General features: G+C 46.1%; 1 protein-coding gene across 10 annotated transcripts in view; it reads right to left on the reverse strand.

Annotated features, from left to right (window-relative positions):
- The window catches only part of IRAG1 (inositol 1,4,5-triphosphate receptor associated 1), a 123,517-nt gene that overhangs the window by 49,547 nt on the left and 59,204 nt on the right, over positions 1–14,766 (reverse strand). For 6 of the 10 annotated variants that reach the window (XM_047693283.1, XM_047693284.1, XM_047693281.1 and 3 more), the window contains 8 exons: positions 11,043–11,143; positions 9,521–9,591; positions 6,944–7,117; positions 6,316–6,393; positions 5,487–5,539; positions 5,249–5,296; positions 3,470–4,087; positions 1,587–1,665 (listed from right to left, as the gene is read on the reverse strand). In XM_047693283.1, coding sequence (XP_047549239.1) covers positions 1,587–1,665; positions 3,470–4,087; positions 5,249–5,296; positions 5,487–5,539; positions 6,316–6,393; positions 6,944–7,117; positions 9,521–9,591; positions 11,043–11,143 — 1,222 coding nt within the window. The remainder of the gene's footprint in view (positions 1–1,586; positions 1,666–3,469; positions 4,088–5,248; positions 5,297–5,486; positions 5,540–6,315; positions 6,394–6,943; positions 7,118–9,520; positions 9,592–11,042; positions 11,144–14,766) is intronic. The other 4 variants (XM_047693282.1, XM_047693288.1, XM_047693287.1 and 1 more) reach the window with 4 other exon arrangements.

Consider the following 14,766-nt stretch of genomic DNA (forward strand, 5'->3'; position numbering starts at 1 on the left):
TACAGTAAAAGGTTAATGTCTGTAGAGTTTACATATATTACCAACAAAAAATAAACCAACAAAAAACCCTAAGACCCATATGGACACTTGGGTAGAGCGATGCAAATCTACTCTGCCCACTAAGAAAAAACAGAGTAAATAAACATTTAAAATATTTAAATTTGAACTTGCTTGCTAGCAAATTAGTTGAAGTAATAACAAAATGGCATTTATTGATTATCTGATTCTTACTATATTCTTGCCCGTAAGGAGTGAAAGCAAAGCAAAGTCCAGTGCTGGTAGTTCTTAGGAGGAAGACTCCTCAGTCTTTGCCAGTAGCAGTCTACACTGGAGGCAACTTGGTAAATGCAAGTGTTTCTACACTTTGACCCAGTAAATCTTAAGCCTGAGAATTTGTTCAAGGGAATAACTTGAAGGAAGAAAGAAAAAAACTATGAGTACGGAGTTGTTTAGAGCAGGGTGGTTAATCATAGCTAAGAGAACTATAAACATTTGGAATACCCACAGTCAATGTATCAGTGGAAAGGTACACCCATTCAATGATAAACAACAGGACAGGTCAAAATATATGGAATCAGTTATGAAATAAGTTTAAAAAGTAGAAATAAGAAGATATAGCTATACAAATCAATTGTGAAAAAAATTATAAATGCAGGTAAATACTGGAAAGAATAAAAATTGTGTTTTTTTTTTTTTTTTCAGAATTTAGGAGATTGTGGGGCAAATTTTAAGATGAATCTTTTCCTAGTGTTTTGAAGCTGCTTTAATAAGCACATTAAAAATTAAAAGTGGAAAAGTATATCATATTTTTCCCCGAAGTTTTTCTCTAAAGATGGTTAATTTTCTTTAATTAGTACTTTAAAAAGTTGTTGGAAATTTTACTTCTGGGAATCTTGTTAATGTTGAATAGGCAGCTGTTAGTTAACTATATTTCAGATCAGGGCTTCCAACAAAGTTGGTGGCACCCCGGTCCTGCCCATACAACAATCTTTAAGCAGAAGGCTTCTGTGCTATGACTGACCACAGGTAACATGACCCAGAGAAGAGGTGAGCCAGGAGATGGGGGGCAGGAGGGAGGCAGGAGATCCAAAGTCTTATTTTCCAGATGAGTCTGGCAGGGTGGCTGGGTGGGGACTTGCAGGGCCAGGGAGGAAAGGGCTGGTGTCTGGACTTTGTGGTGACAGCAGATTAGAAAGCAAGAGATGACTCTGATGTCTTGAAAAGAGGAACTGTTCTATTTGAGTGACTTCCTGGGTGTGAGAGGAAAAGGAAGTGTCAAAAGTTGAGGCCTGGGTCACCCTTCCAAGCCTTCTAGGTGCTAACAAGGCTCAGGGAGGGCTGGCAGGGTCCGGAAGGGGGTGCTGGTTGGGAGGAGACAAGTTTAGAGGTTCTCTGGGCAGGAAACATGATCTGATTCTCATTTATCTGCAAATATTTACTGAGTGCCTCCTCTGTGTTTGGCACACACTCGCCACTGAGACCAAAGCCCTGACAGAAGTCTCCAGTTTACACATTCACCTTCTTTTATCTGGTAAAAATGAATCCAGCCCTGGCCTGAGGAGAGCATCTGCCCGGACCCCACCTACCTTTTTCCTGCTCAGCTGCTTCACTAAGTTCTGGAAGCTTGAGCCCCACTAAGTTCTGATTTCTTATCAGGATGTGCTCCTTTTTAGGGGAAGAAGAAAACAACATTTCAGACAATAACATCAGGCGGAGCTCTTCTCTTTGTTCTGTTTATGCCTTTGTGACCACCCAGCCTTATGTGGGAGGTACTAGGGGCAGCCTCAAAGGTGGGTGGACAGTCATGACATGGTGACATATGAAGGGCACCTGGAAGACTGCTCCTCTCCCAGCCCATAAAAGTGCCCGAAACCCCACCATTAGCACCACATTTCTTGGGTTAAGAATTGTCCTTGGCATGGTCTGCCTTTTAAGTAAGGCTGGGGGCCTCAGGGCAAATGAGCTCCAGCCACACTGTGGCTGAGAGTTATATGACAAACAGAAGCAGAGCCCAGGGCTCTGGGGACAGGATGGTCACCTGGAGGTGTATGGAGCTTCTGTTGGAAATTTTGTTGAGCCCATGACTGTGCTTCAAGCTGGCTAGAGCTTCCTGCCCTGTTGTTCAAGGCAGTGAATGCCCATTTCTAGGAGTTGTGACCTCTCCTACCCCCAGTTTCCTCAGGGGCTGGTTATGGCACCCCTAAAGTTGTTAAACTCTCCAGACAAATGAAGCCTGAGAATTGCTGCCCAACTATGCTGCTTGGGGCCTTGGCAGTCAAAGCCCAGGAGAGATGGGGATGCTGACCACAAGTCAGTCAGCACCAGACCAGCGCTTCCAACATTTGAGAGATCTCCTCACGCCTTGTGACTTGTGCTTATGAGGGGATTTTCAGTCTCCTGTGTAGCAGGGGCCATTTAATTGTTTTGTCCCCTGGGTAAAGAAGAAAAAGGGAGGGACCAGCAGAGGATGCTCCTGGACCAAATGGAGCAATTGGCCATGGCCCTTTACCTATTTCCTTAGCAGCTCCATTGAGCCTCCAATTCAGAGCATCCGAAAAGTTTCTGAATAGGAATGAAGGTTTCTGAATATGAACATTGCAATGTGTCCCTGCTAGCACAGAAACCTCCTCACTTGTGCTTGACTGCTATCAGGTGCCTCTTTTCCTTCCCCAGCTCACATGCCTTCTGTAGGGGAGCCCGGGGAACCTTGTCCAGTTCTAGCCGTGAGGGTGCCAGGTCCCACCCCATGAAGTCCCAGTTGCCTTGGCCTGTGGCCTGGGTTGGTCCTCCGGGGAAACGGGACTGGATAACAATTCCTTGTCCTGTTCATCTCTTTTCACCCTCACATCCTATCTCGGTCCCCTACATTGCTGGATATTCCCAATCACCCCTTGCGTAGGGTGGCCGCCCCATGAGAGACTACCGTGCCTGGTTTGATGGCCAGTGAAAGATGGGGCCATCATGGACAGCGGAAGAAATTCACCACAGGGGGAGCAGCCCCTCATGGCCATCATTATACTTGAAGATGGACTTGAGGCCCTTGGTTAACAGGCATCAGGAAGGAAAGTTCAGGGGCCTGACAGAGGGAAAAGCTATTCCATCCTTGGCATGACAAGGCACTCTATCAAGGGCTTCCTGTTTATGAGCTGCCAGCTCTGGCTGGAGGGGAAAACACAGCCCAGTACTGAGGGCCCACGTGCCCATCCGTCCACCTGCCTTCCCCTTAAAATGTGACTTTGTGTGGCAACTACATCCCACTGATCTCACCCTAGGAAGTGAGGTAAAAGCACCTGAAACATATGAAGAAGATGCTGCACAGTGGGCCTGATTTATCAGGTGGGGAAGTTTTGGGACCCATAAGGCCCAAATCCTGGCCACAGCTGCACTGCCTAGCAGTTCAGCCCAGAGGTCTCCAGCCCAGGGGGTACCTGGAGTGCACACCCTGCCCAGCTGGCCCCCAGGAACTTACCTCACGGAGCTTAGACAGTTTTTGCATCCGTACTGGTTGCACTTGTATCTGGAAGTCTTTGAGTCCGGGTGCCTTGGCCAACTTGCTGCCAGCTTTGCCTGAAAAACGCTTCTCTTCCTCTGCCAAAGGCAGCTTGGCAAGCACTTTCTGCAGCCGGGGGCCAGGTTCTTCAGGACCGCTGTCCCAGGAGACCCCCCGCTGTAGGGGTGGCCGGGAAGCAGGGGGCCGCAACTCCGCTTTTGAGCCAAATGTTGACCCTGTCGGCTCTCCAGCTGTACCTTTTCCCTGGGGGCTCAGGGGAGCCACGCCTCCAGAGCCCTGGGCTGGACCTCTAGGCAGAGGGTTGCCTTCCTTGGCTGTCTTCAGAAGTGCCTTTCCCAGCTCATTTTCAGCAGGGCCAGGCTGAGGGCTATTCAGGGCCATTTTCCCACCACTGCCTATGCCAGAAGCTGGGCCTTTGGGTGTGGCCTCAGGGTATTGGAGGGGATCACAGTTTTCCTTCTGGTCAATTGCAGTCTCTTTGGATTTCTCAACTGTGGGAGAACGAGGAGTCAGCCTGCCTTGAGACACTTTCCTCTGGTCATTCTGCTTCCGGTCAGCTAACCCTTTGGAGACATTCTGAAAGAGACAAGGTAGAGCTGGGACTCTGGAGGCAGGCTGGAGAGGAAAGAGGTGGGGCCACTTCCACTGTGGGGCCTCTGTCTCCACAGACCCTGCTAAGGTGGCTGTGTGTATGCATGTGCACTGAGTGGAAGGGGAGGGCTTCTCAGTCAAATATAAACCAGTAAAGGGGGATGCACAGACAAGCCTGAGGTCTATAAAACAGATAGGACAAGGGGACCTGTCATTCACAATCTTCCAAGGACTTCCCAAGGGCTAGGGGCTGTGGAAGACAGTGGAATAGTAGACTGGTTGGGGGCAGTCACAAATTTCAGCCTTGACTCAGTTGCCCCAGTTTCTAGTCTTGACTCTTCCTGGCAAGGCCCTTAACTCTTTAGGGTCTCAGATTTCTCATCAGATTTGTGAACCCTCTGAAACTATTGCAAATGTATATGTGTGTTTATGTGTGCATGTTGTATGTATTTTTCTGGGAAGAGAAACCATGGCTTTCAGCAATATCGCAGAGAATTCCATGATCCAAAAACGGTTACGGATCTCTGGATCAGGTGATTCTTGCAAAGGTGATTATCTTACCACTCAGAAGTTCTAAGATTCTGCACTCTTATTTCATTTCTCAAGGGAAACCTTTGTGAGGAGGATTTGTATGGCTATCTTGTGTGAGTGGCGAAACTCTGCCAGAGGACTCTATCCTAGCCCCAGTTCTAGATGAGATTGTATTTCATGCTGCCCTCAACATCACCTTGAGCACTTTGCTCTGAGCAGAGGTGGGACCCGTCTAGTGCTCATCAGCAAAGATGAGATTTTCCAGGCTGCCCCCAAGAGGAATCCCAGTCAGGAACTGGAACTTGACTGTAATTTTTACTAGAGTGACAAAAGCAGCGGTCTTGTCTGACTGTTCCTGGGCCCAGCAGTCCCCCTAGTCTATGGCCAGTGGCCCTAGTGAAGGTGCCAGGTTATAGGGTTAAAGTGAAGGTGAATCCTGCCTCCTTACCCCCCCATACTTTAGACTTCCAGTCATCATAGAACAGAGGAAACTTCTAGTCTCCCCAGCCATGACACTCCACTCACACTCACTTGCAGGCTGCCCAGGGCTAGCCTAGACTTTTGGAACAGTGTCTCCCACCCAAATCACCCAAACTGGACAGAGTTCACACTCACAGGTTCACCAAAGTGAGGTGAAGAGACTTCGGCCTCATCCCCCTTCTGCTGGAGAAAGTGAACACAAGTCAGACAGCAATGCAAAGAGACCATATCTCCTCTTAAATACCCTCGAAGTGGTATAGATGCTTTCCCCTCCCAGCACCGTCATCTCAGTGGGTCATGAGGGCCTCTCAGGGGTTAAGGGATAAGGGGAGAGACCAGTTGGCATAGAAACCCTGATCAGGACCCCTGTTACCTGTGGTGGTGCTCCAGGCAAAGGGGACTGTGGGTCGCTGCATGCATCCAAACCTGGAATAGTCCAGACGCTGGTGAGTGATGTCTAGCCCCTCAGACCATCAGCTGTCCCTTTAGCAAAAACATATCTACCTCCCCAGAATGCCCTCCCTTGGTTCCCCAGGTCTGGTTGCCAGTAATGCCTGACATGTTAAGTACATTTCACATGTCACGTTCTATGGGGAGCCCTCATTTAATCAGCACAGAAACCACATGAGGAAACTGAGGCAGAGGGAAATCAAGGCCATACAGCCAGGAAGTCTCAGCACTGGGAATGGAACCCAGGATGCCTGGTCAGAGCCTGAGTTTGCCCAACATCTCTGACAAGGGCAGGCTGTTCTCCCTGGCACCATGCCCCTTTCCGAGCTGGTTTAAGGGTGTGGCCCTGTACACAGTCTAATGAAAGGGAAGAAACCAAAAAGAAAAGAGTGGCTCAAATAGAGACCTTTTAAAATAAGCTCTGGGATAGCCCCTCTCTGAGTCCTCTCTTAGCAGAGAAAGCACCAGTTGTAGCCCCTTTCCCACAATCTTGCCTCTGTCCTCACCTACCTAGACTCATCCGGGGCAAGGCCTATCTCCCCACACTAGCTCAAAACCCCAACAGAAAGTATATCTACCTCCTCAGAGGCAGCCCGACCAGGCCTAGCTGGGAGTCCTCTGGGGAGGAGGCCAAACAGGGGTTCTGACTAGAAACCCTGCAAGATGGGATGCATCCTGGTCGGACCAGGGGTTGGACTCAGCTGCCACCCAAAGGGAGAAGCCAGGACAGGAAACCTGGTACTGAACCTCACCAGGTGGCGTGGAGACAGTAAACGAGTTGCTTTGAGAGGAGTTCAGAGAAGCTCCGGGGCTGAGGTTCGGGGAAACAGCTGTGGAGACAGACACAAACTGGCCAGCATTCATGAAGGTTTACGACTTCAGCCTAACAAAGATATCCTTTCAGGTATTTCTGACCCCTGGGAACTGGGACTGCTTTGTCAGGTTAGGGGCTGATTCTGGACTGCCATGTGACTACCACAGGAGGACTCCATCCATGCAGGGAGGTCCAAGAGCCTGTGTACGTGGGCCTCACACAGAGATTTCTCTCTATGTAGGATTAAGGGATGGGGAATCCATGTTAAATTCATGGGTATCATAAGGGCTGACATTTCTTGGTGAAACAGAAAGCCACAATAGGTCCCAAAAATTAAAAGCGGAGTTTTCTGGGCTAGAGTTGGATCAGTATTTTAGAGCTTCTGAAATAGAGTAAGATGTCCTCTCTTAACAAGATCTTCACAAGGATCAGTCCTCCTGGCTCCTAGGGGCAGGCAAATCAAAGGCCACCCTTGGAAGCAGGCCTCCCACTACAACTGGATCCTGGCCCTCCCTATCCCCTACCCCACCTCGGAGGGGCTCAGGGCAGCCACCTGTATATCCTACCTGACAGGGAGTCTCCGGGGCCGCTCCTGGACTTCCTCCCACGGCGGGTCAGGAATCGTTCACTCACCAACTTGGCTTCTTCCAGCAGCGCCAGGTTTTTCTTCTTGTCCTCTTCTGAGATGCTGATATCCGGCAGCTGGTCATTGACCAGGTCAATAACGTGCCCTGCAGGGTCTGCAGCGGGAGGGTGAACTCAGGGCAAGAACCACAGAATCCTTGGCCCCTCACACCTTAGCCCAGGGAAGCTGCCCAGAGCGAACTCAGCCCACTGAGGGCTGCCTCAGCAGGTCTGTCATCTGTGGCTGTGGCAGGTCCTCTGTAACAAATAGTCATGAAGCCACCTAGGTTCCCAGTACTGTCCTAAACTCTGCCATTAGGAAGGCCATCAGGAGCTCCTCCTCCATGCGATCTTTCCCTAGAGTGTTGTTCTTTCTGGTCTCTATTTCAACAAGCTAGAGAGCTTAAGGTGTGTGGATAAAGAGCACTCAAAAGATCACGCCCACCTTCCCTCCCTTCTTTCCTCTACTCACACTATCTACCCCCACCTTTCTCCAGAACTGACTCTTCTCCAGCAGCGCTTCTCTGGGTGAATGACACCACTTTCCCCAGCTGCTCAGAACCATGGGAATCACTCCACACTCCTTCCTCGGTCTCTTCACATCCCACCAACTGATCATCAAGTCCTGATCATGATTTGCCTCAGAAATATCTCTGGAACTTGTGCCTCCTCTCCACTCTTGTTCCTTAGATCTTACCTGCACAATTACAACAGCTGCTTCATAGGTCCTCTACCTTCACACTATCCCCTTCCTCCCATCTCCCACTGCCACAGAGTGACCTTCTTAAGAGCCATATCTGACCTTACACTTCTCTGCCTCACATCATCAGGATTCCTCATGGTCCCTAGTCATGTGCCAATGCCAGACTGGACCCAGCATCTTTACCTATCCCACATACTTCTCCAAAGGCCCTTCCCCTCCCTGCTGATGGTGAACAACTTTCATTGTGCCTCTCTAGCCCCCTTTCCCCCTTCTTCCAGTCGTTTGCATTGGGTGAGGTCTCAGTTTGCGTTGGGTGAAACCCCGCTGAGTCTCAATTATGTTAGTTAAGAAGGAGCTAAACCCTATCCCCCAACCTCACCCGAGCCTTGGCAAATAGATGAGTTCAATCCCCCTGTCCACAGTGATTGATTCAGGGATCATCATGGAAGGCCAAGGAGAGGCAAGTCTGGGAATTGTGTTGAGTACACAGAAGAAGCACTTTCTTTCCACTGATGGGATATAAGCCTGGAGTTGCTGGTAGCCATTTGCCAAAAAGAAAGCTAACGTATGAGTGGATATTTGAGAGATGGGATGAGCCGATTGCTAATGATCCAACTAGAGCACCTGGATTCAGCACTCCTTGAAAACACAAACTCTGGCTTTATTTGTATGTATGTGTGTGTGTATGTATTTTTTCTTTCTTTTTTAAAATTAACATACAATTTATCTTTTGGTCTGTGATTCATCAGTCTTACACAATTCACAGTGCTCCCCATAGCACATACCCTCCCCAATGTCCATCACTCAGCCACCCCATCCCTCTCACCCCCTCCACTCCAGCAACCCTCAGTTTGTTTCCTGAGATTAAAGGTCTCTTATGGTTTGTCTCCCTCTCTGGTTTCGTCCTGTTTCATTTTTCCCTCTCTTCCCCCATGATCCTCTGCCTTGTTTCTCAAATTCTGCATGTATGTACTTTTAGTGTAAGATAGTTTGAGTTAGGTTTCTATCATTTGAAAGACTCCTGACTAATTCACGCAGCAGAGCATTCAGTTACTCTGTTATGGTTCCTGCTCCCCTACCATGTTGTTTCTTCCACCCAGAATGATTTTTCTTTCTTTTTCTATCTGTCCAACTTCCTAAGGCACAACTCAAATATGCTGTCTTCTGGACAGCCTTCCCCCTCCCCAGACAGAATTGATCCCCTTCTTGCCTCAGTTTCCCTAACACTTCTTTAAAGGGCCTTATAATATGGTGTTCTGATTATATCTGTTCACTTCTCAGTCTCTTCATAGACTATGAGCAACATGAAGGCAGAGACCAAATCTATAATATATATATATACATATATATATATATATATATTATATCTGTGTTCCAATGGTCCAGAACAGACCCAGAACATTACCCAATCATTTGGGTAATGAGCTGGTGATTGGGGCAGTGACCTGTGCATTCAAACACATGCCGACCTGGATTTGGGCCTTTCTAGCAGGAGGTGGAGGACTCTGCACCCTATGGCCCAGAATTGAGCTTCACCCTGCTGTTCTGTCTCTTTGACTTCCTCATCTTTCTCTTTACCCTCTTGCCTTGTCTTTTTTACAAAAATAAATTAAAATTAGATATCATACTTCTTCTGGACCCAAACACAGAGGGGCAGACTGACTTTGCTTTCTTGGGCTTGTAGGTATAGACCTGCCTGAGAATTAGGAGAGGGGAAGGGGCTGAGCTGCCAGATCTCGGTCTTCCTGCTCAAACATACATTCAGCTGGACCCCTATGTCTGGTTGCAGAAATAAGATAATTAGACTAGCCCTTACCCACAGAAGTCAGTGAAGCAGTGGAAACCTTCAGGTGTCGGTGAGAAAGCCTCCTGTGGGGACTGTGAGCTCTGAAAGACAGAACAGAGTCATCTTGTTAAGAAAATTTGTCCATAGCTTATAAATAGGTAAATAGATACCTGTATATTCTTTCAAAGTCATTCTAGAGCATCATCTTATAAGCCTAAGCTTGAGAACTTGTTAGAAATGCAAATTCTCAGTTTCCACCCCAGACCAAATGGATCAGAAACTCTGGGACATGGGGCCCAGCCATCTGTGATTGAACATGCCCCCACCCCTGCTTGCTAAAGTTTTTGAAAAACTGCTCTAAGGAAATGTAACTTTGGTTATTTACTTTTCATTAGGCCCCCCACTTTGAATGAACATCTAACTGTAGAAAACTGATAAAATATGAATAATTGTCTGGTAGAGATGTAGATGATTTATTTCTGTTGGGGAAGAAAGATAAAAAACAAGGTTTCATTGTCTTATGGAACATTAACCTATTTTATATCAAACTTAGTCGTCTTATTCCAGCATTCTTTTCCTCCCCACAGATTATATCTGTATTTCCATTTCTTGTATCCTCTTTTTTTTTTTAATTTTTTTATTTTTTTCAGCATAACAGTATTCATTATTTTTGCACCACACCCAGTGCTCCATGCAATCCGTGCCCTCTACAATACCCACCACCTGGTGCCCCCAACCTCCCACCCCCCACCCCTTCAAAATTCTCAGATCGTTTTTCAGAGTCCATAGTCTCTCATGGTTCACCTCCCCTTCCAATTTCCCTCAACTCCCTTCTCCTCTCCATCTCCCCTTGTCCTCCATGCTATTTGTTATGCTCCACAAATAAGTGAAACCATATGATAATTGACTCTCTCTGCTTGACTTATTTCACTCAGCATAATCTCTTCCAGTCCCGTCCATGTTGCTTCTTGTATCCTCTTTTGAACTGACTTTGTCATCCTGATGGTTTCCTCATCGATGAGTTAAATAAATCTTTGACACATGCTCACTATATTTTTGTGTAAGAATGATCTTTGTAGCTTTTTGAAAATGGCACTCAGTCTTACTCCAGCCAGACCAATGCATATGTTAGTGCTGGGTCAAACTGAGTCAGGGACATCACTGTGTACATGAGCGAGTGTCCTTCCCAAGGGGTCATCTTCCTCCCAGGACCCACTTTGCCCAGAGGCAGGATTCTTTGGTCAAAGACTCTTATCTCTCGGGTCTGTTTGCAACTATCTGGGCAGTTATTATGGGAAATTACCCTGCTAGGATTTGTGCTTAAAGGCTAGCAATGTACAAGAACCAAATTCAGGAAAAGAAAAATAATTTGGGGGCGGGAAGGGAAAGATAATGGACAAATCTCAAGCTCTTGCTCTCATTTGGAAAAACTGCTTGATTCTGTTTCATCAATAAAATGATCAAGAAAGAAGATTTATAAAAAGCCAACTAATCCTCACATGCTAGGAAATATTATTCTTCACAGTGCAAAGTTTAGGCACATGAGATTTACCTGTTGACCAGGTTTTTGTCAGTTTCTCCTTCCGGTGAACTGGCATCCCCAGTCAGGATGATGGTAGGTGGACTGCAGGATATTCCTGCAGTGTGAGGGTCCTGGTGGTTCAGAACAAAACACAGATGGAGTTAGGCTTAGGATGGTGGAAGCTTCCAGGAGCTAGAGTTGGAGCATTTACTCCAGTATTATGACACTCAAAACCATATTTATAAGGGTTGAATACAGTTTATTTGGATTATTCAGGGGAAAAGAAAGAAAGAAAGAAAGGAAGAAAGAAAGAGAAAGAGAAAGAGAAAGAAAGAGGGCAGTTTCTCCTTCATTCCCCAGCAGACACTCACTGAGCTTAATGTGGTCTACTTTTTATGAACTAAGATTCGGGAACCTCTAACCCATCCCTGGTTAGTCCTCACTAATTATCTAGAAAAAGAATGGTGCAGAGGCCACAGGCTGCAGCCAGCCAGGTTGGGGAAGGAGGAAGACCAGGAGAACAGGTGGTAGCACCCACACACTGGGTAGGTATACAGTGAGATCCCACACTTGGGTAATCGTGACATTTGGATAAAGGTGATGTGTTCAATGGGTCATGGAATATGCAGTTTGATTGTATAACCTTGAAAAATGTTTATCTGAAGAAATACACATTTCTGAAATTAGAACAAATATTATTAGCCAGTCCTTAGATTTTTGAGGTATTTCAAAACCACTAAACAAAACAAAACTACTAATAGCAAACATGAGTCATTCCATTCTAGGTTAGTAAGGTTGTAGTGAAATTGGTGTACTATTACACTGTGATGGCTGTGTGAATGGTAAAACCATATCTGGACTGTAATAAATATTGATTGAATGAGTGAGTGAAAGAATAAAATGAAAGCAATATAGGATATACAGCAAGGTCCATAAAGATGTACATCAACCTGCATTTCCCCACAACTCTGTACAGAGGATAAAAATAGGACTAGGTAATAGTAATACACAGTCTCTCTGGTTCTTTTGCCACCTACTGTTATAGTACATACATTTAAAAATCGTTCCCAGTGTTATGGACGTTGGGGAGGGGATGTGATATGGTGAGTGCAGTGAAATGTGTAAGCCTGATGATTCAGAGACCTGTACCCCTGGGGCAAATAATACATTATATGTTAATTTTAAAAATCACTCCCAGTTATGCCTGGAGTCTCTCTAGGGGTTTACTTATATGTCCTCTCATAATTTTCCTTCTGTTCTTCCTTGCCCTCCTTACTGGTGTGTGTTGTCAGGGCTCTCTGTGAACACCCTAACATCCCTGCCAGGGCCTATCTCCCAGCACTCTCAAGCATGTCACACCAACTCCCACAGTTGGAGTGGTTTCCTGGAGCTTCAGGTCAGTAGGTCCCCATTGCCACTTTCTCTGGTGGTGGACTATGTCTTCCTGGAGCCTCTGGGGAAAGTGTTTTCAATTCTATTGGCCCTGCTAAAGCTGTCGCCTGGGAGCTGCCCTTGCCCAGGGTTGAGCTGTGTTCTTGAGCACTTACTGTGCAAGGTGGGGAAGAGGTCCTCTCTCCTTTTCACATTATTACTTGTTGTTAAGTGGTTCCCATACAGTGATATCTGGGCTTCTTAAATCCCACAATTTTTAGTGAAACCAACTGTTCCTGTTTTCATTTGTATCTCCTCCCTTGCTTGGCCTCAAACATAAGGCTGGGTAAGCCGGAGAAGTGTCTCTGAGTCCCACCAGGGAATGCCAGATCCCTGTGGTCTAGGACCTCTTCAGCTGGAGGGAGGTGCAGGGATTGGAGGAGGGGGAAACATTCAGAATCCCTGGACACATGGAAAGAAAGTTGAAACGGGGACTTTGGCTGGTTAGGAAGCAATAGGAAGCAGCATTGCCTCTTATAAGAATCATACAGAACTGTGCTCAGATTTCTGCTCATCATCCACTAGCTGTGTGTTCTTGAGCTCTCTGGGCCCCATGATCATAAAATTCAATGCACAAGGTTGATGTGAGGATTAAAAATAGTATTGAGAAAGCACCTAGCTCATGACTTGCTGTTTTCAATAGTTATATTACTGTGAGATTACTTTTCTCTCTCATTCAACAGAGACACTTTAGTTATTCATCATGTGTCCGGCGCAGCTTGAAAAACGAAGACCCTCAAGACCTCACAGCCAAGCAAGGAATATAGAGAAGTAATGAAGTATAATAAATTTAAGGTGATAAGCTATGGACCACATTCTGTGAAAGCTCAAAGGAAAGGGAAAAAAATTCCTCAGGGGAACTGGGAAAGACTCTCCAGGAAGACATTTCAGCTAGGTTTTGAGGGATGAATGGGAGCTTGTAAGACAAAGATATTAGGGGAGAGGTTTTGGGCAAAGGGAACAGCATTAGCAAAAGGCATAACTGGGCATTGGGGATTTATCAGTGTAATTGGAGCATGGACTCTGGGGTATGTAAGATAGGAAAGTTCAAGGATGGGTGCTGCAGTATTGTGGTTTATAAGAAAATATATGTATTTGGTCATTCAGATGACCAAAATATGTTTTTCACAGACATTTGGTCTTCATCCACAGTTCCTGGCTCACAGCTTCCAAGATCCTTGGAATTTCCTGAATGATAAAAGCAATGGGAAGATTTTTTGTTATAATACTTGGTCTCTTGTCCTTAGTTCTTAAACTCCCTTCAGAGCCATAAAGGTGAAATGGGTGACTTGTTATCTATAACAAACCCTTTCCACCACAACTGGGTTTATGCTAATAAAGGTGACTTTTGCAAAGCACCTAAGTATGGAAGCTGGTTGCCAGGGGTAACAGCCATGAATAGAGGGTTGGAACTTTCAGTCCCACCCCTTGATTTCCCAGGAGGTGAGAGGGGCTAGAGGTTGAATCAATCACCAATGGCCAATGAGTTAATTAATCATACCTAAATAATGAAGCCTCTATAAAAACCCAAGAGGAGGAGGTTCAGAGTGCTTCCATGTTGGGGAACCAAGACACTTCCACATGCCACTGTGCCACATCCCAAGCTCCACAAGGACAGAAGCTCCTTTATTCAGGACCTCATCCTACATCTCTTCATCTGACTGTTGATGCATATCCTTTAATATCCTTTGTAATAAATCATTAATCTAGTGAATAAATGGGTTTTCCTGAGTTCTATGAGTCACTCTAGCAAATTATCACACCTGATGAGGAGATTATGGGAACCTCTAAATTATAGCCAATCCATCAGAAGCACAGGTGATAACCTGGGCTTGTGACTGGTGCCTGAAGTGGGGGCAGTAGGAAGGAACCCTTTACCTACGGATCCATCTCCAGGTAGATAGTGTCAGAATTGAGTGAGTTCTTGGACATCCTGCTGGTATCAAATAATTGTTTGTTGATGGGGGAAGCCTACAACACATACAAACACACCTATGTTGGACTTAGGTCTGGGAAGCTAATTTAGGGGCAAATAATGGAAGTAGAACAAAAGGTTGAGCCAGCTTCTGTTAACATTGGGCATTACTCCAGTGAGTTTGATTTTTGTGGTTTTGGAGATGGAGAACACTGAAGGTCGGGTTTGGGATTAATTTGACCAACAAAAGAGAGAACATAGAAATGTTGACAGATGTTCCATTCATGGATCATCATGGCACACATTGGTTGAGATGAGGAAAATTTCCAGTTATTACAGCATCCATCATCCTTCTAGGAATTTTGAGGAACTTTCAATAAATTGGAGCTGTATTACTCTCCATCTGGA

The sequence above is a fragment of the Lutra lutra genome, chromosome 10 (assembly GCF_902655055.1).
Source record: "Lutra lutra chromosome 10, mLutLut1.2, whole genome shotgun sequence".
Taxonomy (NCBI): Eukaryota; Metazoa; Chordata; class Mammalia; order Carnivora; family Mustelidae; genus Lutra; species Lutra lutra.